Source organism: Antechinus flavipes, chromosome 1, assembly GCF_016432865.1.
Source record: "Antechinus flavipes isolate AdamAnt ecotype Samford, QLD, Australia chromosome 1, AdamAnt_v2, whole genome shotgun sequence".
NCBI classification, from domain to species: Eukaryota; Metazoa; Chordata; class Mammalia; order Dasyuromorphia; family Dasyuridae; genus Antechinus; species Antechinus flavipes.
Window position 1 is genome coordinate 328,858,720 of NC_067398.1, and position 26,073 is coordinate 328,884,792.

The 26,073-nt window shown below is 33.6% G+C and overlaps 1 protein-coding gene across 1 annotated transcript; it reads left to right on the plus strand.

Annotated features, from left to right (window-relative positions):
* The first annotated feature begins 22,409 nt into the window (after nucleotides 1–22,409).
* Nucleotides 22,410–23,351, plus strand: LOC127559344 (olfactory receptor 13D1-like). Its single transcript, XM_051993094.1, has one exon. The coding sequence runs from the start codon at nucleotides 22,410–22,412 to the stop codon at nucleotides 23,349–23,351; it is 942 nt and encodes a 313-aa protein (XP_051849054.1).
* Nucleotides 23,352–26,073: the final 2,722 nt, after the last annotated feature.

The window sequence follows — 26,073 nt, forward strand, 5'->3', positions numbered from 1 at the left end:
AAAACTAGAGAGTATCAGCCAAATGAGACAAAGTACAATAAATCAAGAACATTTATAATCAACATTTTAAAATCAATGCTTGGTACATGAGTTTGATTCTCTCCAGCCTTGCCCATCTATCTACTACCGATATTCATCATCACTGCCAACTCTAGTAAAGCACAGTCATGGAAATGGGCTGACATCAGAAAAACATAGTTTTTCGTGCTAGGTGTGCTACCAGAACTGAGAAGTAGGACAACAGACTTCAAGGAATATGAAAGAATCACATGGAAATAAGGCAAGCTTCTAATTGGAGAAACTTCTCTATAATCTAGTTGTGCTGCATCCTGTATTTTCTCCCACATAGATCCTCTACAAAAATCAGAATATGCAGTGAACACAGTTTTGAGCTTGAACCTTATCTCAAAGTCTGGTACTCCCACCAAAACCTTAAACAAGTCATATAATGTCCTCTGCTCTCAATTTTCTCATTTATAAAAAGAGGTAGAGTAGTTGACTTCTAAGTTTTCCTCCAACATTAGAATGCTGATGCTATCTTCCGGTTCAGTCAACTTGGTCTCATTAGAGCTCATATGCACCACACTCATATCTGCCTCTTACGGACACCACTAAGGAGATGGCAGCTAAACAGCCTATTGTTTTCGAAGGGAATTTCCCAGTGTACTCCTCACCTCCACTTTCCTCCAATCCTTAAGAGTTTTACCCTAAGCTTGATCAAAATCTTGAGCAGATTTGCACTTGGACTTTGCAAGATGTCTTCCACCTTTGGATTTGTGGGGAAAGGAATGGAAGTCTTTATAGTTTGGTTATCCTTTTCTGTTTAAAAGTTTACTTGTTTTCTTAAGTTGGAAAAAAATTAATATTGATCAACAAATTGCTAAACTCTGTGCTATTGTTTGGATGCAGTAATGTTAGAATAGACTTCATCTTGAAGGTGTCTCAGGAAAGAAGATGAAACTAAAATTTCTGTTTTTGCCAGAGGGAGATTTCAGGCAGGATTGTTGGAGGGTATTATTGATTCATTATTATATCTTCCCAGGACAAAGAAAATATAAAAGATTCTCTTTGGGGAAATGATTTAGCTATGTTGACAGGGCTAATAACTGTCAAGTAAAATCAATACAGACATTTATCCTTACTGTAGATTAATTTTTAAGGAAAAACATTGCTCCAGAGTAGAGGCTGAAAGAATGGCTAGAGAGAAAGTCTTATCTCAAGAAGGGTAGCCTGAATAAGAAGGATAGAGTCAGAGTAACTGATAACCCAGCCCCACTACTCACCAACTCAGCAGACATACACCACCATACTACATAAAGAAGTAGAAATCAGTCCAGATAAGTTGTGACTTTGAGACAGACAGAAGAGTAGAAATTAGGAGAACCACAATTGCAGAGGTCTTTATTCTACATTTTCAGAGCTCTTCACACAGTATTCTCTATGCATCTCTCTATCTGTCTGTCTTTCTCTCCCTCATTTTATCATTTACTCTTGTATCATCTTAAACTGTTGTTATAGACCCTATCAGGTTGAGAATGGCTGAATAAGTTATGTATATGGATGCTATGGAATATTATTGTTCCATAAGAAAGGATTAGCGGAATGATTTCAGAAAGGCCTGGAGAGACTTACAGGAACTATTGCTAAGTGAAGTGAACAGAGCCAGAAGATAATTGTATATGCCAACAGCAAGATTATATGATGATCAATTCTGGTGGACTTAGCTCTTCTCAACAAAGAGATGATTCAGGCCATTTCCAATGATCTTGTGATGATGAGAGCCATTTATACTCAGAGACAGGATTGAGGGAACTTAGTCTGGATCCCAACATAATATTTTTACTTCCTTTGTTGTTGCTTGCTTGAATTTAATTTTCTTTCTCATTTTTCTTTCTTTTTATCAGATTTTTTTTCTTGTGAAGCAAGATAATTGTATAAATATGTATGCCTACATTAGATTTGCATTTAGGGTGGGAGGAAGAAACATAAGGTTTCACAAGGATCCAGGTTGAAAAATTATCCTTGTATATGTTTTGAAAATAAAAAGCTTCAATAAAAAAAGTAGGGAAGAATTTGTTATCCTCATTTTACAAGAAAGCAATTAAAGCTAAGAAAGGTAGTGATCTTCCAAAAACTCACATGATCATGGAATTTATCATAAAATGTAAAGTAAAACATTTCAATTAAATATCATTGGAAAATTTTGGCACAAACAAAATCATTGTAGCTTGTCCAAGAAAAGGAAGTTTTAGCTGAGAAAAATCACTTTTACATCAAATAGTTCTGTTAGACTCCTAAGAGACCCTGAGATAAATAAAATGAATACAAACTGTATATCTGAAGGTCACATATTTAGTGACAGACAACAAATTGTCATTTAATTCACCCCAAAGCATTTCCCATTATAAACTGCTAATTAAAGAATTAGAATTCCTGGGGAAAATTCAAGTTTACAAAAATAGGAATAGGGTGAGTCAATATTGCTAGAGTAAAGGTACTCCTGAGTGCAATTGCCATTAAGATTCTAAAGCTATGGATCTGAGATATCCATATACTGGCAAATATTGAATATAGACTATCTTTACAACCCTCCCCAGAGATATGTCTTCTATTACTAATTAGACCTCAAAAATAGTTGAGGTACATAATATTCTATGAAAAGGATCTGAAAAGGGACTTCTACCTTGGTCACATGTTCTCCAAATGAGAAGATGATTCATATGGTTATAACTCTCTAAGCTAACACTATGTCTATAGTTGCATTACTCTTAATTTATCTTTTTATATATACACATCATCACTCTTGCATTATAGCAGTGAAAATAATAGCTTCTCAACCTTTCTTTTGAAAGAGAAGCCAAGTAAATTGGCACAGTAATACCCTGCCCAATTACAATAATTTGAGACAAAATTTGAGTCAGGAAAGAAAATGAGAAAGGCAGAATTATCATATGTATCTAAAACAAAGATGTCATCATTATCAGAGCTATTTCTTTCTATATTGCTTTTGAATACAGCACACAGCAATTCATCCATTAATGCCATGTACAGGCAGGTCACAGGCTGCCACTAACTACTTGGATATAATGATGTCTGATCAAGAATCTCAGATCATAAAATAATAAGAGAAAAAAAGAGTAAGACTTTTTTTTCCTTTCCAAAACGTGCTGCTTTCTAGTTCTAAGATGAAAAAATATAGACTGAAAAAACTTTTATTTTTCATTTTCCATTCCCAAGGTATTTTGGTCATTGGGGAAAATTTCAGAAACAAAAAAATCACCTCATCATCATCCACTTGTATTTATTCAACATCTACTACATTTGAAAAGTTTTATTGGATGTTTTGCATACAAAGTACCCTTGAGGAGCCCACAGTCTAATTAGAGGAATGGAGTGTATATATATAAAAAGATAAATTAATAACAAAAGTTAGCAAATGCTAGGTATATGATGAATGGAACAAATAATAAAAAGGTAAAAAAAAGGCAAAGAAAATAGGGATTATGTAAGGTGCAGAAGACTTTGACTTTGGATAGGTAATTTAAAGTGCATCTTTCAGGAAAGGAGTAGTAGGAGTAGGAGTATTAATAGTAGTCATAGTAGTTGTCATAATTATAGTCATAGTAGTAGCTAACATTGGTTATTCCACAATGCTATGCTAACTCTTTATATATTAGCAATAACAGAAAATATGCCGATTAAAATGAACAACAATTATGGGTCATTTACATAATGATTGAACATTTACAAAATGCAGTCTTCCTAATGGGAAAACATTTCCTACTCTGGCACACAAATGTTTGACAGATAGTCATAGATCTAGGACAAGAAGGGGAAAACCACACAAATAACACAAGCATTATCAAAATAACTATTGCATATACTGAAAGCAAGAATGAATGGATATACAAGTAAATAACAAAGAAGTAACATCTGAGGCAGTGAAGTTTCAATATGTTCCCTTTCTGTGTCTACCTCTATGATAACCTAATCTATAGAAGTCGTTATCTATGATGCCCTAATACTATTGATATGAATCTCACCATTTGTCTTATTGAAACAGAGAACAAAAACACCAGGATCAAGGAGTGAAGAGTCAACACTTTTGTAACTCTCCATCTTTATTATTTTAGGATTTTTCTCCTTTTCTGCCCTGTATAAGAAAATGGAATCTGCTGTTTCTATATCATTTCCTTTCCTACCAGACCTAAAGAATGTAGATTATGGAAAACACTTTCTAGAATGGTCCAAGTATTCTTCAAAACTTTCAAAGATGAGCCACTTCTGTATTTCCTTGAAATCCACTTTGTATTTGTTTTTGTTTCAGAACTGTAGAATCCCAGTGCCTACAGAAATAAACTCCTATTGCATCTATTTATTATTTATTTATACATCTTATTAAAAAGCACCATACACCAGAACAATTTCTTTAACAATTTTATAACTGTATTTCAATTTAATCTGTTTCCTTTGTAATCATATATTTTATTATATATATTTTAAAACAATACTTTGAGGAATTTAAAGGTTTCACCAGGTGTTGAGGATCAGCTCTGAGGAGTCAGAGGATTCAGGACAAGCTACAGGGAAAACCTGGGCTGGCCTGAATCCTCTAATTCCTCAGAGCTGGCCCTCAAAAACCAGGTTACTAAAGAAATTCCTAACACAAAAAAAAAGGAGTAGCAGAATGACTCTGGGAATGATGGTGAGAAGACCCAGGTCCTAATTTTGTTTTTGTTGTTGCATCACTACTTGATGAGTTTTTGATGGTTTGTCAGTTCATCCCTCTGAGAAAAAGTTTGGAAAAATGACATCTGAAGAATGAGCTGACAAACAATTAAAAAAAAAACTCTTTAGGATAGTGCTTCCTATTCCTGATCAGAAAGAAATTAACTGCTCTGCCTTCTGATAAAAGTACACATGTAATAAATGAATTTCTATGTATACAAGGTCTTTTCAATCATAGATTTTTATATGATAGATCTATAGGACCATCCAGAGAAACATTACTTTTCAACAAGACTGGTTTTTTTTGGAAGTGCAGCAATATCCTGAAGAAGTTTCTAAGATATTTTTAAAACAAAAAAAAATCAAGTCACATCAATTTTATATCAGTGGAGCCCAGAAACAGAAACAATACCTTGCCTCCCATTTAAAGGGAAAACTGCTATACTGTCTCATGCAAATAGATTGCTCACTAATAAGCAAGCCTCTGGCTTTTGGAGTTGAATTGAGCTAAACTTTCAGTTTTAACATTGTAATTTATTATTTACAGAAAGCCTAAGGAAACCTATAATTATTTGGTTAGGGATATTAGGTGCTAATGAGCCACAAATACCCTCACAGAATCACCTAACAGAGTTTCAATTTGAAAATGGATCCTCTGATTCCAAGATCTTTCTTCTCTTTAATCCTTGATTGCTCACATCTTTGAATTATAATAACTGGAATTAATATTAGCTTTAAGGTTTATAAAGCACTTTATAAATATTTCTTTTATATTATCCTCACATCAATCATGGAAGATAAGTGCTATTATACCCATTTTTAAAGTTGACTAAACTGAGACTTAAGGACATTGTAAGTATAACTAATCCAAGGTCATATAACTAGTAGATATATGAAAACAAATCTAAACTCAGGTATTCATGTAAGTGGGCCTAGTACTACACCTACAGTACCTCTTGAATGATGGAAGAAAAAAAAATCTGTATCTTATTTGCAGAAAAACAAGGGCAAAGCTGTGATTATTCTATTAGGAATGTTAAGTGATTATGTGAAGTAGTTGTGGTTCATTAGTAAAGATGAATGTACATTTAGTAAATGAGAAATGTTCATATCATTTATACCTCATGATAGAAGCAAAAAGATTTGTTTTTAAAAACCTGTGCCCATTTGAAAAATTCTACAATGATTAATAATAACAAAGCTGGATAGGACATAAAGCATGTCTGTGTTGCCTCTCCCCACAACCACCAATCTGAAAGTATGGAGCAAATATTAGAGAGTAAGATGATGCATATAAAAAAAGAAAATGAAGAAGAAAACTCAAAAGTTGACCAAGGAACCAAATGAAGACTTTTACCATGCAAATATCTTCAAGTCTGACACATTCAGTATCTTCCAAATCAGATGGTTATAAAATAACAATGTATCTGGAGTCAGAAGACATGGGTTCAAATCCCCAGTTTTAGTAATTACTTACTAATTTTATGACAATGAACAAGTCACTTAAACTTTCAGAATTTCAATTTTCACATGCACAGTTTGAGGTGATAATAAGTATGCTGCTTACCTGCCTCCAATATCATCTATTTATCTACTATGCCTTTCTATAATAATAATATAATAATAATAATAATAATAATAAAATCCACAATTTAACATGAGAAAGTCAAATAAATTGTTACAAGATGGTGAGGAAAAATTCAGTGGTTAAATAGTTCAGGAGAGAATAATTAAAGCCTGCAACTAGGTACTCTGAAACTTTCACAAATAATACAAGAATAATATATAACTTTATTATATCTCTTTAAGGAACCACGGAAACTCTGCATGTGAATACACATCATTATCTTGGAAAGAACAGCAAAAAATGTGCGTGAATGTGTGTATGTATATATATATATATATAGCTATATTTATATATATACACATACACATAGATATACATACATGTGTATGTATAGAGAGACAGACAGACAGATAGATAGATAGATAGACAGACAGACAGACAGACAGACAGATAGATAGATAGATAGATAGATAGATAGATAGATAGATACACAATACAAAGTATTGCCATTATCAAGTCTCCAAGTCTTGATTAAGATTCTTGCATAAGATTTGGAGTTATAATGAATGTCAATCCCCAACAGAATAAACAGAATAACTATGGACCCATATTTCAGAAAAATATAGTGATACAAATGTTAGTTTCTTCCAGGAGATATGAGAGTAGATGAGAATGGAGTCAGTAGGTATTGTCTTAGAGTCTCATTCCTATCCCAGAATTCAAAGAACACAATGTACTCTGCAATGTCGTGATCAGTAGAGGGCAGCCAGAGAGACACAGAGTGATTCTGAGTACCTAAATGGATGTCTAAATGTGTAAGACTAGCCTGAAAGTAGGCAATTGGGAATGGCACTGATTTTTTTTTTAGTTATAGCTTTTTATTGACAGAACATATGCATGTGTAATTTTTACAATATTGTTCCTTGCACTCACTTTTGTTCCAGCTTTTCACTTCCCTCCCTCCACTCCCTCCTCTAGATGGCAGGCAGTCTTATACATGTTAAACATGTTAAAGTATATCTTAGATACAATATATGTGTGCAGATCCGCACAGTTCTCTTGTTGCACAAGAAAAATTGGATTCAGAAGGTAAAATAACCCGGGAAGAAAAACAAAAATGCAAGAGGTCCACATTCATTTCCCAGTGTTCCTTCTCTGGGTGTAGCTGATTCTGTCAATCTTTGATCAATTGGAACTGAATTAGATCTTCTTTTTGTCAAAGAATTCCACTTCCATCAGAATACATCCTCATACAATATCGTTGTCAAAGTGTATAATGATCTCCTGGTTCTGCTCATTGCATTTAGCATCATTTCATGTAAATTTCTCCAAGCCTCTCTGTATTCATCCTGCCGGTCATTTCTCACAGAAGAATAATATTCCATAACATTCATATACCACAATTTACCCAACCATTCTCCAGTTGATGGGCATCTATTCATTTTCCAATTCTTAGCCACTACAAAGAGGGCTGGCACTGATATTTTAACCACAACCTCTGATGGATCAAGAATTCTGCCTATTCCATAATTCACTTCCCCTATTGATCTCTTGGAAACATTAAGCAGTGAGTTTACTGAATTTTAATATTAGAAAGGACCTTAAAGCATATCTGTTTCATTCACCTCATTTTTACAGATGAAGAAATAGACCAAAAAGATCAGATAATTTTTCCCCTGAGGCAATCAGGGTTAAGTGACTTGCTCAAGATCACACAGCTAGGAAGTGTTAAGTGAGGGCAAATTTGAACTCAGGTTCTTCTGACTTCAGGGCTGGTGCTCTATCCATTGCGCCACCTAGCTACTCCAAAGGTCAGATAATTTGCTGAAAATCAAATAATGAATAAATAGTAGAGTCTAGATTTGAATTCAGACCGCCTAGTTCCTAGATTCATTGTTCTTTTCAGTTATCGTGTTAAGCTTTGACTTATTAAGTAATAAGAACAATATCCCAGGTAAAAAGAAAGAAATTATGATTTTAAAGGAAAGCATGCTAGGTTCTCAGGGAAAGTAATTCTCTTCCTCTTCGAATAGATTGTCAATTTTTCTGACTTCATAGGCAATAGGAAAATGATAAAATTAACATACAAGAAAACAAGACAAAGAGATACTCACTGACTGAATTTTCTGGAATTTCTATTATAGTCTGATTTAGCTCTCTAAATAAACAGAAAATAATATAGAATCAATTTCAACAAACATTTATTAAGTGTAGAGGAGGTGATACTTAAATCACATGGAACTTTAGGGGTATTGTTTTAGGTGAATTCAGGAGTACTGAGAGGAGAAATAAATCACCTTAGATTGGAGAAGACTTTCCATAAGACTTGTGGTCATTGTAAAGAAAGGTACATTGTCCAAGAAAGTTTGTCTCATATGACTGTGTTAATGAAGCTCAAAAGTTTACTCTCTTCCCTTGTCAGGAAGAAGCCCATCTGGCTATTATGGGCATAACCAAGTCCCAAGAGTGATTGCGAGGATGGAACTCTTTATCAGCCTTCATTGTCTATCGCTAAAACCTTTGTGCTTCTTTAAACAACCTTTGAGATATAATCATATCTTTAGACAGGTCTGGGACCTGGTTTGCTAGGTGCATTCCATCTGTCTCTTCTTTGATCCCTCCCTCTGAGCTACCAAATTCTCCCCTGAGAAGCCCCAAAGTTTTATTTCTCCTTTAAAAGATATGACCATGATGATTCTTGCTAAAATCCTTTCTAAGACTAAGCCCACCATGAGGTATTTTCTCTCTTTCTCTCATAGTACCTTCTCTTTAATGGTGTCTTTCTCTTTACCTAGTTAACTCTGGTTAGTCTGCTAAATTTTTCTACAGTTTTAACCTGCCAATCAATGGTATTCTCATACCTCATGGCATATTCCTTTAATATATTCTTCCAAACTCCTTTCTTTGGTAATCTTATTGCTCTCCCATATTTGCCATTCTGTATCTTCCCCTAAATAAATCTACCTTTTGGTCATTGTGAAACTGTCAAATGTGCATTTCAAACTAGGAATTGCTACCCTGACCTCATCATTAAGACCTTGTTAGAACCACATATGTAACTTTTCCCATCTTTGGAAGTAACATAAAATGTGCTAGTTATTATATAACACAAATTACTAGACACATTGCTGCTGCTTACCCTGACCTCATCATTAAGACCTTGTTAGAACCACATATGTAACTTTTCCCATCTTTGGAAGTAACATAAAATGTCCTAGTTATTATATAACACAAATTACTAGTCACATTGCTGCTGCTTAGCCTTCATTTTTTAAGATCATGACATCAGGGAGATAATTCCATGACATGCAAGTGATGTGGTTTGAGGTCAAATAATGTGGGTGATGTAGATACCACATGATAGTAGGCACTAAAGTTGGAGCTCAATCATATGAAAAATTCACAATGATCATTCTCTTTGGCAAAAGAGAGATTTATTTAAAGGAATGGGTTACAGAAAAAATGAAGGGATACAATAGACACCAGGAATGGTAAATATGAAATAGAATGGGAGAGCATATGAAAGAAAAATTCTTATGCCCAAAGGCTATCAAACTGTGCATCTCTTTGATTCAACAGTGTTTCTACTGGGCTTGTATACCAAAGAGATTTTAAAGGGGAAAAAGGGATCCACGTGCAAAAATGTTTGTGGCAGCCCTTTGTGTAGTGGCAAGAAACTAGAAAGTAAATGGATACCCATTAGTTGAAGAATGGCTGAATAAATTGTGGTATATGAATGTTATGGGATATCATTGTTCTATAAAAAACAATCAAAAGGATGATTTCAGAGAGGGTTGGAGAGACTTACATGAACTGGTGCTAAATGAAGTAAGCAGAACCAGGAGATCATTTTACAAAGCAACAGCAAGATTATACAATGATCAATCCTGATAGACATGGCTCCTTTCATTAATGAGATGATTCAGGGACAATTCCAATAGATTTGTGATGGAGAGAACCATCTGCATCCAAAAAGAGAACTATTGGAACTGAATGTGGATTACAACATAATATTTTCATCTTTTTGCTGTTATTTGCTTGCTTTTTGCTTTTTTCTCATTTTTTTCCTTTTTGATTGGTTTTTCTCATGCAGCATGATAAATGTAGAAATATGTATAGAAGAATTGTATATATTTAATATATATATTAAATTATTTGCTCTCTAGGGGAGTGAGTTAGGGAAAAGGAAGGGATAAAAATGTGAAACAAAGTTTTGTTGAAAACTATCTTTGCATATATATTTGCATATATTTTGAAAAAGCAATATTTAAAAAAGAGAGAGAGAGAGAAACTTTAAGAGTGTTCTTATACCACTTTTTCTGACCACCTTGTAAACACTTACCTTGTGTGAGTTCTCCATAAAATAATCTTTTGGGCAAGCATATATTTGGCATTTGAACAATGTGACTATTTCAACTGAGTTGTACTCTCTGTAATAGATTTAGAATGCTTAGAATGTACTTCAAAAAGGATCTCATTATCTGGTATCTTATCCTGCCAGATGATTTTCAGAATCTTCATAAGACAATTCAAATGGAATTAATTCAGTTTCCTGCCATGGCACTGGTATACTGTTTAGGTTTCACAGGCATATAACAATGAGATCAACATAAAGGTTCTGTAGATCTTCAGTTTGTATTTACTCTAATATCTCTTCTCTCTCACACTTTCTTTCAGAATCTCCCAAACACTGAGCTAGCTTTGGCAATGCATGTGTCAATCTCATTATCAATGTGGACATCCCTGGAAATTATACTGCCAAGGTAAGTGAACTTATCCACAGCATTCAAAATTTCACCATTTGCTATAACTGATGGTTCCACATATGGATGGTGTGGCATAGCTGATGGAGTACCTGTGTTTTCTTGGTGATAATTGTTAAACCAAAATTAGTCCAAACATAGAAAATTGATCCATATTTTGGTGCACCTCAACTTCAAAGGCTTCACTGAGTCATCTGCAAACAAAAATCATGCACCAACACTCCCTCCATTTTAATTTTGGCTTGTAACCTTTTCAAGTTGAAGAATTTACCATCAGTGCAGTAACTCACATTGATTCCATGTTTGTCCTCAATAAAGGTGTTTGAAATATCATGAAATATCATGCTAAACAGCATGGGAGCAAATGCACAGCCTTGAAACAAGGGTGTTTCACTCAAATCTTGGCGTATTGGGGCATAGCATTCTTCTGTTGTCGAAAGTTCAAGACTTAGGCTTAGTCACATAGGTTAGACTTCCCACCATAAATGTGAGGGGCCAACAATGAGAAATTTGCTTCTAGGAATTTAGAGGGTCTGTAAGGGGAAAAACCCTGCAAAAAAAAGTTAATATAATATAATTATATATATTATATATACATATATACATATATATAAATATATAATGATATAATATGATATAAGGCAGAAAAAAAAATATATATATATATATCTCAATGGCACTAGTTAAAGACACCAATATATTTCTCTAGGGCCCCACCAAATTACTTTTCAAGGAAACAAAGGTCACTAGGACCAAATAGTAGGATATGAGACTATGTGTAGTAAGTGTGTACTTTCAAAGAATTCACATCTTGTTTCCTTGCATGAAGTGGGGATTTTTAGCTAAGTAAAAGTAGTGTAACAAGATTTATACTGAAATGAAAGTTATAGGTTATCATTTCTGATCTTAACTTATACATGAAAACATGACATCATAGGATGTTTGCTAGATGATATTCTTGGCAGGAGCCTTTTAAGGGGTCCTTAGGACCCAAGGAATAGGAAGTAGAAAGACAAGTCTGATTTCAAGTCAATGAAATATGAAAGTTCTGTCAGATGCTATATGTATATCAGGGGAGGGAAAAACTGATTTTTCAGGGAAACAGACACACCTTGGAAACACAAGCAAATATCACAGACACCAGGAACTAGGTTGTTCTGAGAAATCAAGATATTAAAGAATTAAATTAGAACAAAGAAATAGAAAGTGGTTGCTAATGGGAAGACAAATACTGTTTTCTCTCTATCATCTTTTATACTTTCTATTATGGGAAATATACAAAGTCTCATGGGTGTTTGCTTCAAGTCAAAAGAAGAGAAACACAACATAACTTATCTTGTTCCTAATTAAAGTAAAGGAAGGCATCTAGACACACCAAAATTATTTTCAATGTCTTGCTGAATAGAGAGCAACCTGAGAATATAGAATGCAAATTACAAGATCTTGTTTGACTTTTAATGGCCAAATGTATTTCTGAATGTATAAAAATTGTTGTCTGAGATAGGCAGTGGGAAAGGTCATTGGTCTTTTAACACTCCCTTGTGTGATCTGAAATTATAAAGTATAACTAAACAAGAAACCTTATTTAGAAAAGCATGAGTGAAATTTTTAATAATGGTGGTATATATGATGGTAGTTTTATATTTTATGTTCTAATCTGACATCTTGCAAATAAAAGAAGCAGAATAAATGGAAAAGCAAAACCAGAATATGGTAATTATATTCTTTCTTCATGGTTTTGCTATCTACCCAAATTTTCATTTTTAAATGTTGCTCATCATATATATTATAATCCTGATAAGTAACAGTTTCCTCATTAAAATCCACATCCTAGATTCCCAGCTCCACACTCCCTTGTACTTCTTCCTCAGTAATCTCTCCTTCCTGGACATCTGTTATTTATATGCTTCTGTTCCTTTGCCACTTGTGACATTTCTTTCAGGGGGAAAATCCATTACTTTTTCAGGATGTGGAATATAGATGTTCTTTTCTCTTATTTTGGGCATACTCTTGACTCTAAGTTAACCAGCATATGTCCTTAAGATAATATATCATCATGAACAAGAGGCTTTATAGGTTGATGACAGCAAGCTCTTAAATAGCAGATGGGATAAACTCACTGGTTGTTTGAAACAGTTGCTATGGGGATGCTCTTTTGTGAGCACAATATCATTGATTATTTCACTTGTGAGATCCTTGCTATGTTAAAATTGGAATGTACAGATATCTCTCTCAATGTCAATATGAAATATTAGTTATTCCAATATTGTTAATTTTTAAATTCTTTTTATCCTTTTTACTATTCTAAGAATAAATTGAGTGAAGAAAAAAATGGGACTGTCCTTTTCATGTAAATGAAATGATCATGAGCATTCTGTCTCCTCACCAATGAAAATCCTAAAGTAGAAATTGAAAACCAGAATATAGAGATAGCATAATCCAGAGAAGCAAAAAATATTAGGATTGGACAACTAATCTCACTGTAAATACTTCAGTGTTGATGTATATTTTGCCATACATAAGTCAACAAGCAAATACATGAACCCAGGAGATGTGCCTAGGTAATTGAACTGTCATATGTCTAGGGGTCAAATACACCCATATCTCATTAGGACCAACTAGCTGTGGAATGTCTATCTTTATGGATACCACTGCATAAAAGCAGAATCACACACATCTAAGTATGTGGGAGGAGTAAAAGGGAATGTGTTTGACTACTAAGTAAATCCCAAAAGTCAATAAAACTGATCACTTCACTCTCCTTGACAAAATTTGACACACTACTTATCTATTACTCAAGTGGTCCTTTCATATGGTAGAAGTTTGGTGAGGTTTTGTCACTCCAAAATAATATTATTGATCTGATCTGAAATAATCAAATATATCACTAAGCTTAGGTGTAATGTAATAAGTCATTGTAAGCCAGCATTGGATCAATTTAGTAGTGGTGGAGGAAAGGAAAGGAGAGATTATGGTTACCATCTTTTACATTATCCTAGAAATATGCCCTCTGTCACTGATGACCTTTACCTGTAGATACTGCTATTGCTTCCAATCTCAAGTGAGACATCTAATGGTTTTCTATGTACCTAGAGGAGAGAGTAAGAAATTTGTTTCAACTATCATAAGATATTTCTTCTTTTTAGCCAATCATCAGAGCCTTTTATTCCTTTCAGTTAATTAAGGATGACTTTCCACTTAGCTGATAATTTTTGCTTGATTGATTCAGTTCAATTATCTCGGCCTTCCATAATTACATTAATTGAGGTTGAGGTAGTAATCTCCACCCTCATACACTGGAAATTTGATCAATGCAGTAATTAATCATAACTTCAGTAGAGTATACTAACTCTTCTCAGCAGAGGATATTAGAAGAAGATAGATAGGATAGAAGAATAAATAATTGCTAATATAACCAATATATGGTGTTTTTTTTTTAATTTAACTGTAATTCTTTATTGCAAGATAGGGAACTTGTTAGAAAATCACAGTAGTACCCACAATAATATATCAGAAAGAATATTACCCTATAATTAATTAAGACTGAGGGTAAATATTAAGGGCTATAATGGATTTTATTTTTTACCTTTTGAAGGTACAAAAGGTGCATCAAAGAATGATTAATAATAGAATAATGAAAATTGATTATTAAAAACAGAAGAATGCAACGCAATTTTCTCTCTTTAAAAAAAAAATAAAGAATGACCTTCAGACTAGGAAAGATGAAACAAAAATGGTTAACTGGAAAAAATGTAACCCAGGCTAAGAAGATTGCATGAGGCCACCTGAGTCCCTTAATGATTTATAGTTGTCAGAATCTTGACAAACTACATCTCTGGTTTAATGTAAAAATATAATTTGATTTCTGAACAATTACTGGTGATCTTTGTAATATTGTTAATGGGATGAGTAACAGAAGACTGGAGATAAACTAATGTTGATTGAATTTTTTAAAATAGATGAATGCTTCAGAGTATAAATTGGTGTGTTTTACTTACATATCTAGAAAAAATTAGATTGCGTAATGAAATTAGTTGGGTTTGAGCATGTAAAAACAGATGGACTTACATATAAAAGCTATCACAGGATCATCGGGAATACCCACATCAGTAATAAATCATGTTTTGTCTCTTAAAAAACAATCAGTTTCAAGTCTTCTGATGCTATTTTATGTTCAATATGCCCTGTGCTTTTCAATTATTTTCTCAAATATCATATTTACAATGTGGTTTGTATTTTCTATATTTATATATATTTTTGCACACTTGTTCCTTACTTAAATTTTCCAACTTATTTTTCACTTTCTCATATATGACCATTTTTGCTTTGAAATCACTCTGCATCAAAGTAATTGTTGATTTGCTGGGGACCAACTTTCTAGAATTCTCTACTACTTTATCTTCTGAAACTGATATTGAAACAAAAGCTACAATTATTTTCATGGTCATCTTTTTAAAAAACATAATAACATAAATACAATAAATAAAATATAACAGAATTAAGATCAAATTCAGAGCCAACATTGTTTCCAAATGACTAACAGTGAAACATACTTCTTTCCTCTTGATATACATAAAATGACTTATGAAAATCAAGTAATGTATAACTCCTTAAATCTCAATTACTGCAACAGGCATTTTTATTTAGCTCCCATCCATGTGCCAACTCTTCCACCGATTTAAGTTTTTCATGAGAATAATCTATCCATGATTTGAGAACTTCCTTAAAGAAGGTATTAATAAGGAAGAAGTAGGTTTTTGTAAGTGATATTCAACAATAAACCATATTCTTACTGTTTTACACTAACTGAAATGCGTAGAAAATATGATCCTATTGTCCTTATTGCTTGTTCATTATGAAAAACATTTAAATTGATGAAACAAAATGTTATCTCTGTTCATTCTTTCACAAATTGTCTTCTATTCCTATCAAAATCTTTAATATCTCTTAAAAGTTATATTCTATTTTTCATGACCTTATGATACTCATCATGCAAAGCATAAAACAGAGTGTATATACAGTTCCCAAAACCAAACATATTTACAGAATCTTCCAAAAATCTTAGTCCAACTTTAAAGTATGAAATTTTTTAATTGAATTAAGACTTCTGAGATTTTTTTTCTCCCACCAAAGGTATTCATTACTCTACTTAAAGAGATATATCAAAGAATCCATGTAAAGAAGGGATCGTCTCTTTATTTTTTAGGTCCTTCGATGTTCTTTGAAAATGATGTCCTGGTTGCATTTTTCAAAGCCTTCTGGAAGAGATCTATAATCACTTAAAGGAATTTGTTTTGTCCATCCACACAAGAAAGACTAACAGATAAAAAATTGTCTCTCTTCTGCCCAGAAATCAAAATATATTTGCATGGATACTCCATAACATTTATCCATCAGCATATATATCTGAAACAAAGTGTTATTGTCTAATCATTCAGTCAAATCTGACTCTTCATGACTCCATGGACCATAGTTATTTCCATAGATTCATGGGGTTTCCTTAGCAAATATTATGGAGTGGTTTGCCATTTCCTGCTCTAGTGGATTAAGGCAAGAAAAGTTAAGTGGCTTGCCTAGAGTTCTACAGCTACTAAGTGTCTGAGGTTATATTTGAACTCAGATCCTCCTGACTCCAAACCCAGCCCACTATTCACTAAGCCACCTACCAGTCTCCAGGAGTACAGATGGACAATTAATTGGGCCTAAAGTTACATATGAGGAAGAGCGTGGATCAGATTACATTCGGGAAATTCCAAAGCTCTTACTGACCCCAAGGTACCTATCAAAGCAAAGCTTCATATTTTCAATACTAATTATGGACAAGTGTTGCTATAGGACAATGAAACATGAAATACAACTGCCTCTAAAGAACTAAAAATTAATATCACAGAAAAAGAACTAGAGAGGCACATAGCTGATTGCAGCAAATAAGCAATGAAATGCTCAAAAGAAAAAATAGAATAAAGTATGTTAAAAATGGAATTGTATGATAGGAAAGGCAAGTAAATTGGTCACATGCAAGAATGAAGAATAATGAATGGCCTGAGTGTTTCACCGATACTTTGCAATATCAAAAAGCAAATGAGGAAAGCCTCCAGCATTTTGAAGAACTTCTTGTGATGTTTTGGGTAACATAGACAACAGTTGCTCAAAAAAAGCAAGCATGAATGGATTGCAATCCATACCACTGGAAGAATTCCTGAACTAATAATATAAGAGATTCATTTGAATAATAAATTATTGAAAGGTAAAATGATATAACGTTAAAGAGAAAGGCTCAGAGTCAGGAAAATCTGGATTTAAATCCTGATTTTGATGCATACTAGCTGTGAGACCCTGAGCTTCTTTTTGATCAACCATTAAGACTATAAACTGTAAGAGAGATCATAATCTGGAAGGAAGTTCTTCACCAGCTATTTCCTATTCCAATGAAATCACATGCCTAGACAAAGTTTAAAAATGAAATAAACTGTTTATATTCCTATTAGATAAAGTCTTTCTTAAAAGGTATTTCTAATTCATCCTTGCCACCCCACTCCCTATTTCAGTCTAGCATAATGTTTTGTACAGAGTAAGTACTTATTAAATATTTATTGAATAAAATGAAATTGTTGATTAGATGGAGGATTGGAAAACAAGACCAGTCATTAGTAATTTTTCTGTTTAAAATAGAGTAAAATAATAGGTTCTGTATAATTAGGCCTTCAGGGCATTGTTCCTGAAGTATTAAAGTTTTAGCTTCTATGCATTTCTAAATCAGAACTTTAAATTGTTTCAGGGATGAAATGATCCCTAAGAGTAAGAGATTTAAATGGCATTCTAGAGGCTTCAACTGAGTCTTTAAAGTTCTTGTGAGCTCACCTATGAGGGCAGTAATACTACTGGATTTGTTAGAAGAGATGAAATGAATCTAGTTCTTAAGATGAAATCTCAATATTCTTTTGTTCTAGGTTCCCTGTTACTGAGTAATAAGAATCTAATTACTTTGCTCCTGAGATAATTATACAAATATAGCAGTGAATTCATGCACAAATAAGTTCGTTAAACCTTTGTAAAAGAATAATTTCATCTGCCACATTAATAAGTCCATGAAACTGTGCAGCAACATAACTTCCTTTTAAGATTGACTTTTTGGAAATCCATCAGACCTCTGAAGAACTTTCTTTAAAGCAAGCTACATACAGTTCTCTAAAAGAGAAAAACAAGTCAAAGAAAACTAGTTTCCTTGATGTTCTCTGGATCCCAAAAAGAAAGACAACCTCCTATTTAAAGGTAAATTACTATGAAGACCACACTCTCAGTCCAAAGCAAGTCTCTGGTTCATTGGGTTGTTACCTACATCTTCAACTTTAAGATCAATTTTTCATGGTGATATATATTCCTCAGCAGTACTTTCCCACTACGGATATTATATTCTCAATGTTTAAAATTTAGACAACATTAACACTATATGTTTCTATTAAAATAATAATAGCAACTAGTATTTATATAGTAGTTTAAGGAGAAAACACTTTACAAATATCTTATTTTATCTTCACAACATTCTGAGAGGTAAGTGTTATTACCCCGTTTTATAGAGGAAGAATCTGAAGTAGAAGGGATTGAGTTATTTGCCCTGGGTTGCATGTCTAATAAGTTTCTGAAGATGTATTCACTGTACCACCTATGTACCTAAATATATTATTCACACGTGCACACATATACACGCACAAATGTCTATATAAATACATGTAGATATATGTAGTTATATGTGTATTTGACATGGAGAGATTCAGAGAAAAGTAGATTTACCTGGGGAGGAGTAACCAAAAGGAGAGGTATAATGTTATAAAATCAGATTCAATGGAAAAGAGAATACATGAAGGGGAATTTGTGAAATGATTCTAGGAACACCAATGAGAACCATATTGTATGGAGCATTCAATACCACATTGAGTATTTTATATATTATTCTAGAGGAAATAGAGAGCCATTTATGATTTTTACATATAGAGTAACAAGGCAAACATGTTTTCATTTTAGAAATACCAAATTGACAACTATGTAAAACTATGGATTGAAAAAAAGAGAGAATGGAAGCAGGGGTCAATTAGGAGGTCATTTTAATAGCTGAAATGAGAGGTGATAAGAACCAAAACAAGAGTTGAGGTCGAGTGAATGGCGATAAGGAAATAGATTGAGAAATATTAAAAAGGTAGAATTGACAAGGTATGGCCACTAACTAAATGTGGAGAAATGGAATTAAAATAACAGAAGGAATTCAAGTTTACCTTCATATAAACCCAAATAAAAGAATAGTGTTGGAATGTTTGAGAGAAGGAAAAAGATTGAAGCTTGAAAGAGTTTAGAAGGAAATGAGTTTTATGTTTGAGGTGTTATATTTGAAATCTATAGAATATCCAGATAAAGATATATGCAATAGGCACACAAGATCATATTTGGCTCAAGAAAAAAGGCAAGGCAATGTATAGAGAGTAGAAATAAGATATATACTAGATTATGGCCATATTTGGTGAACAGAAGGAGGATAGTCCATTTAAGAATGAGAAAAACATCAGACTTATAGAGAGAAAGAGAGAAGAGAGTGAAAAATATACTACAAACACCAAGGGAGGACAGATTAGTCAGGAGAAAGAAGTGATCATCACCAATAAAATAAGAGAGAAAGATTTTTGTGAGTAGCAGGATCTTAAACCAGGTCACTAGACAATAAAGAAGTGGACAGTGAGTAAATGGAGAAAACCAATTTTAGAAAATCTGCTGTCAATGAAGAGGAGAGGAGATAAAACATACCCAACCTAACTGTAAGTGTGTAGTTTACATGAAATGAATACCAAATAAACAGTAAGAGAGAAAATTCTTAAACTTATAAATGTGAATATATAATTCCTCACATAATGGACAATAATTACAAAATTACTTCACTAGCCCTAAGTATTATTTCTGTCATCTTTTATAAGCTACTGTCTGTTATGACAGGAGTTACTACTTCAAATAGTCTCCTTTTAGCTGCATGGTTTCTTGTATTTTGATTGTATCTGTGTCTTCATATTTCCCCTTTCCAGATTATTTTGACAATTTCATTCCTTATGCTCATATAAAAATATTTTTCCAATATAGGTTTGCTTGGATTAAACTCAGCAAGACTTGCCTGGCATTCATTCATTCTTAGTGCATGTATGTTGACAGAGTAACTAATGGTCCTATTTAGTCTTTGTGGCTGCAAACTTTTAACAGTTTATGAACAAAATGCTTTAAGATTTCCTTTACATTTCCTAGAGTTTGTCCCATTGGTGTCTCTCAACTAGTAAAGTCCATTTATTAGAAATGGTGGAGAAAAAAATGTAAAAAGCTATCAAATGACAATCATGACACAAGGCAAATCACTAACCACTGTAGTAACATAACTTAGAGGAGGCACAGAGCTGATCGATGTCCTTGGTGCTAATAAGATTACCCCTACAGCGATTGCAGCAGTAACATATACCATGATTTGGCATAGTTGTTGGATGCTAAGCACTTCTTAACTGGGGCAGCCTCTGCCCAACAGAAACAGCAAAACAAATCTTCCCATTGCTGGTTGTGTATGCTAATCCACTTCAGTGAACTGAGGGTTTCCTCAGAGCATGCAGCCTTGGGAATGCTCATTGGAAACATACTTTTAAAGTACCTAATCTAAGTAAAAAACTTATCCTTACAGTGTCTGTAGGCCAGCCCTTCATTCTTGGTAAAGAAGAAATTTTTTTCATTTTTTTACTTTTTGTTCCCAATGCCGAGCATATAATATGTACTTAATAAATGTTTATTGATTGATTGATTGATTAATCCTAGCTAGGATATATGATAGCTTGCATTTAGATAGTACTTTAAGTACTTTAAGTGCTTTGCAAAGCACTTTGCAAATATTATTTCATTTTATTCTCACAACAGTCATTGGCAGCAAGTGCTATCATTATCTCGATTTTACAAATGAGAAAACTGAGACAAAGAGTAAGTGATTTGCTCAAGGTCACATAACTCGATTTGCCTTGTGTCATGATTGTCATTTGATAGCTTTTTACATTTTTTTCTCCACCATTTCTAATAAATGGACTTTACTAGTTGAGAGACACCAATGGAACAAACTCTAGGAAATGTAAAGGAAATCTTAAAGCATTTTGTTCATAAACTGTTAAAAAGTTTGCGGCCACAAAGACTAAATAGGACCATTAGTTACTCTGTCAACATACATGCACTAAGAATGAATGAATGCCAGGCAAGTCTTGCTGAGTTTAATCCAAGCAAACCTATATTGGAAAAATATTTTTATATGAGCATAAGGAATGAAACTGTCAAAATAATCTGGAAAGGGGAAATCACTAACCACTGTAGTAACATAACTTAACTCGATTATCACCACTTAGGTCTCTCCAATACAAATGTCTTGGGGGAAAGGAAGCAGTCGCCCTGGATCACGAGATTAGAATAAGAAGCAGATTTGTTTTGCTAATAAGAATTTTTTTTTAATCGAAACTAACTTTCCCATTTAAAAAATAAAAACTAACTTTCCCTTAAGATATTGGGGAAAAAAAGATGATTTTCCTAGATTCCTTAAGGGGACTAAGGAAAAAATATAGAGGTCCCAACTCTATGTCACAACCAATGAGAAGGACATAGTCACACATTTCCTCTTTTCTGTCTTATATGGTGACCAAGTTAGAGGAAATAATTCTATTCTGTGGCTCATAGATAATTTAATAAAAAAATATGTTCTTGTCTATCTTGTTCACTGGCATGCTAAGAGAACACCTGTCAAGATATAAACAAGGACTGGAAAAAGTCTTGATTTACAACCTAATCCTTTCTATTTGTAGAAATATTTGTGTCATTAATATCTTTGAGGAAATTTTAAATTTGCATTTACAATTTATGGAAGGCATTTTCTGTTCGCATGTTTACAAGGGACTAGAAATCTTCCTGAAATTCCATAAACTGAAAAAAATTCATTAAATTTCCTCTTGCTCTGCATTTGCCTCCTTGATTTACATACCTATATTCAAGAGCTTGCACACAACCACATAGGTCTATTTATGAATGAAGGCTCAAAGTATTCTAGCTTCTGGCATACTTACATCTCTTACCAAAGCAGTATTATTAATGGCACTTGGTTAACAGTGAATATGTTTCTGAGTATATTAAGTGTAAAGAGGATGCTAGTACAATTTGTCTAGATAATGTCATTTGAAGTCATAATTTAATCCTAGGAATATAATTTTTAAAAACATGAATGACATTTGGACATCATTGTAGTAAAATAAACTTTGTGTTTTGTGTTCTTACATCAAATCTTACAGGTGGAAGAAAGCAAATAAATGGAAAGGCAAAACCAGACTTTGGTGACCATATTTTTTCTCCATGGTCTTGCTGCCTACCCCAACTTTCACTTTGCTTTCTTTCTGATGTCCCTTATCATGTACATCATAATTCTGTTGGGCAACAGTTTCCTCATTACAATAAGCATCTTGGACTCTCACCTCCACACTCCCATGTACTTCTTCCTCAGTAACCTCTCCTTCCTGGACATCTGCTACACATCTTCCTCTGTTCCTTTGTTACTTGTGAATTTCATTTCAGGGCAAAAATATATCTCTTTTGTGGGATGTGGAGTACAAATGTTTTTCTCCCTTGGCCTTGGATCCACAGAGTGTGTGCTTCTGACAGTTATGGCATATGACCGTTATGTGGCTATTTGTAGACCCCTGAGATATCCCACCATCATGAACAAGTGGCTTTGTGGGTGGATGGCAGCCAATTCCTGGATAACAGGAGGGCTAAATTCATTGGTACAAACAATCCTTGCTATGAGGTTACCCTTTTGTGGGAATAATGTCATTGATTATCTTACATGTGAAATCTTAGCTGTGTGGAAATTGGCATGTACAAATATTTCCCTCAATAAGATTATTATGTTGATATCGAATGTGTTTTTTTTAGTTATTCCTGTGGTTTTAATCTTCATCTCTTACTCCTTCATTCTTCTTACCATCCTGAGAATCAACTCAGCCACAGGAAGGCAAAAAGCCTTTTCTACCTGCTCAGCCCACTTAACTGTAGTCATCATCTTTTATGGCAGCATCCTCTTCATGTACATGAAGCCCAAGTCCAAAAACTCTCATGGAACAGATGAGCTAATTGCTCTTTTCTATGCTATTGTTATTCCCATGCTGAATCCCATGATCTACAGTCTGAGAAATAAGGATGTAAAGGAAGCAGTGAAAAAGTTGAGTAAAAATATCTTCTCACAAGGAACATGAAAGACCAGCAATATAGGAACAACTACTCATCCAAAGGAGATAAACAACCTTTATTTAGAGTAAACCCTTCAAAACACAAGAGTTGGTTAATACAACATAAGGCTAGTCCCAATCATCTTCCATGGACATCCCACTTCACCAGAGCCATCAGCAACAAATAAAAAAAAAATCTTTCAAGGGGAGTAGTAAAGAATATTAATAAATTGGTAAAAGTTTTCCTTCCTTGGTATTTCCCTAGGCAAGATTTTGGAAAGGAGTCATTGGAAAAACCTGAAAACAATCAGAATTCAAACTCTGTAAATTTCTTTAAATGGCTTAATTTCCTTTCATGAAAGCTTCACCTTAGCTATTCAATTTTATTTCCCATGATTGCCCAAGTACTAAGAACACTCTATGCCATCAGGCTGATCTCCTCACAATCCCACACATGTCATACTTACTTCTACGTCTCAATCTTTCCTCCTGTTGCTTGCTCTACCAGAAATGTCTTTCCTTTTCTTCTCCACTAAATCCAATATTGCTCATCCTTCAAAATTCAAAGTCTTACTTTTTTTCTGAAGCCACCTCTTCTTTGAATTTCTTTCCATATGCTTAGATTTTAATGCCCTTTTAAATTCTTGTCAAATTGTTCTTTCTACCCTCATCCTATATTACTGATTAAGTTTTAAGTTCCATGATAGCAGATGCTATGATATGTGTGTATATTTATATGTATGTGGTATTGTCATATTATGTATATTATATACTGTCATATAAATGTTAATATATTATATATGTATATATATATAATATGTATGTATTACCCCTTCTCTTGCTAAAGCAATAAAAACTTTCCAATAAATCCATTTTGATTGATAGAAAACTTCTGTAATTTTTTTTTATTTACCAACCTACCTGGAAGTAAAACAGTTAGGTGGAGTAGTGGATAGAGCATCAGTCACAGAGTTGTGGGGATCTAAGTTCAAACTCACCTTAGACACTTATTATCTATGTGACTCTGGGCAATTCACTTAACCTTATTTGTCTCAGTTTACCTAGCTGTAAAATGAGCTAGAAAAGGAAATGAAAACTACTCTAATATCTGATAATGGTCTAGGCAATGGTATGGCATGCCTAGCAAACATCTTTTCCTGTCTCTCACACAAGTTGCCAGAGATGTTAGCTTTAAAAATAAATAAATAAATAAAAGAATACAATAAGGTAGTATGGCATAGAAAATAAAGGACTGGACTTACAGCCAAGAAAAGACTTGGTTCAAATCCTGCCTTAGAATCTTCCTAATGGTAATTCTCAGTAAATTACTTAACTTCTCAACTTCAGTCTCCTCCTCTGTGAGTCAAATATGATCATATGTGTAAAACCCATTGAAAACTTCAAAGCACTATGTATACATTAGTTATTATTCAAAAAAAAAATAACATCTGAAAAAAAGAGGGGAACTCATATGCTAGAAAGATAGAAGATAGAGAAACTGACATAAAAGGTAAAAGAAAGGACTATGGAACTCTTGAAGGTATATATTAAGTAGGTTATTTTTCAAAGAGAATGGAGTTGAAATCACTGACGACAAAGTAGCTGCTTGTCTTCCAAAAAATTGTGATGTAGATTCACAGATGTATTCAAGTGAAAGACAATGCAATTATAGTCAAAGAAAGGAATGTGTAATGAGTGTTAGTGAGTCCTAACTAAGGGCTGCTGAGATAATTTTTTTTTATTTATTCGTCCATAACAAGAGAGGATGACTTTCTAAAGCTGGAAATAGAGAAATATAAAGTAGAGCTGATAAGTCCTCCTCAACAAAGTTAGGTCCATAGGGGAAGCTAATCAAGATCGGAGTTATGATTAGGGTTAACAACCTGCTGCACTGTTTCACAGGACTGGCCTTCTAGGCAGTAGTCTCCTCGAATAATAAGGTAATGGAATTTTTCAAAATCTTAGAATACATTAGACTTGAGTTTCTAGCTGTAAATTATGCATGTGTTCATGGAGATAAAAATGGAAAACAAGCCACTCATTCGAAGGAAATTTTATTCCAGCATTCTTGGAGGAAAAAGAGGAGGAGAAGAATTTGGAAGACTTTATGAACTTAAAGGAGTCTTGGAGTGAGAGCTAATTTGGATAGCAAAAATCTGTAGAAAGATATGATGTATAGCATTGATGTCAAACTGAAAGAGAAATGGGGACCACTAATCAGTACATAAGAATCCTTGGGAGCTGTATATTGACTTACTTCTCAAGTGTAATATTATTTATGTTTTATTATATTTTAATTTATTTTATTAAATATCCTCTAATTACATTGTAATCTTGTTTGAGCCACCCTTTAGAGTGTTGTGGCCTTCCATATGTTATATATTTCTGGTATAGTATTAATGACTGCCTCATTAAGGGATTCCCATTCAGATTTGTAAAGGGCTGAAACTCTGAATAGATGCACTGGAATCAGACAACTGAGCACTTAAGGCTAATTACCTATTGGACAATACTCTATTAGCATATGCTTGGAAAAATGGCCTTTCTCACTGTTCTGTGTTTCTCACTGTTCTCATTGTGTTCTGTGTGTATACAGATAATCAGTCGTAGGAAGGATTAGCAGGTGGAGTAAGACAAACCAGAGTCACTTTGGAGGAGGCCGAGGAGAAAGAAGGTTGGCGATGGAGAGCTTGTGGCAGTTTTGTCAATCCCCTTCACTTCTCCTAAAGACCAAGGACTTTTGCTTCTC

Excerpts from the sequence above, each read along its gene's own strand:
- LOC127559344 (XM_051993094.1), top strand. The coding sequence starts at position 22,410 with ATGGAAAGGCAAAACCAGACTTTGGTGACCATATTTTTTCTCCATGGT.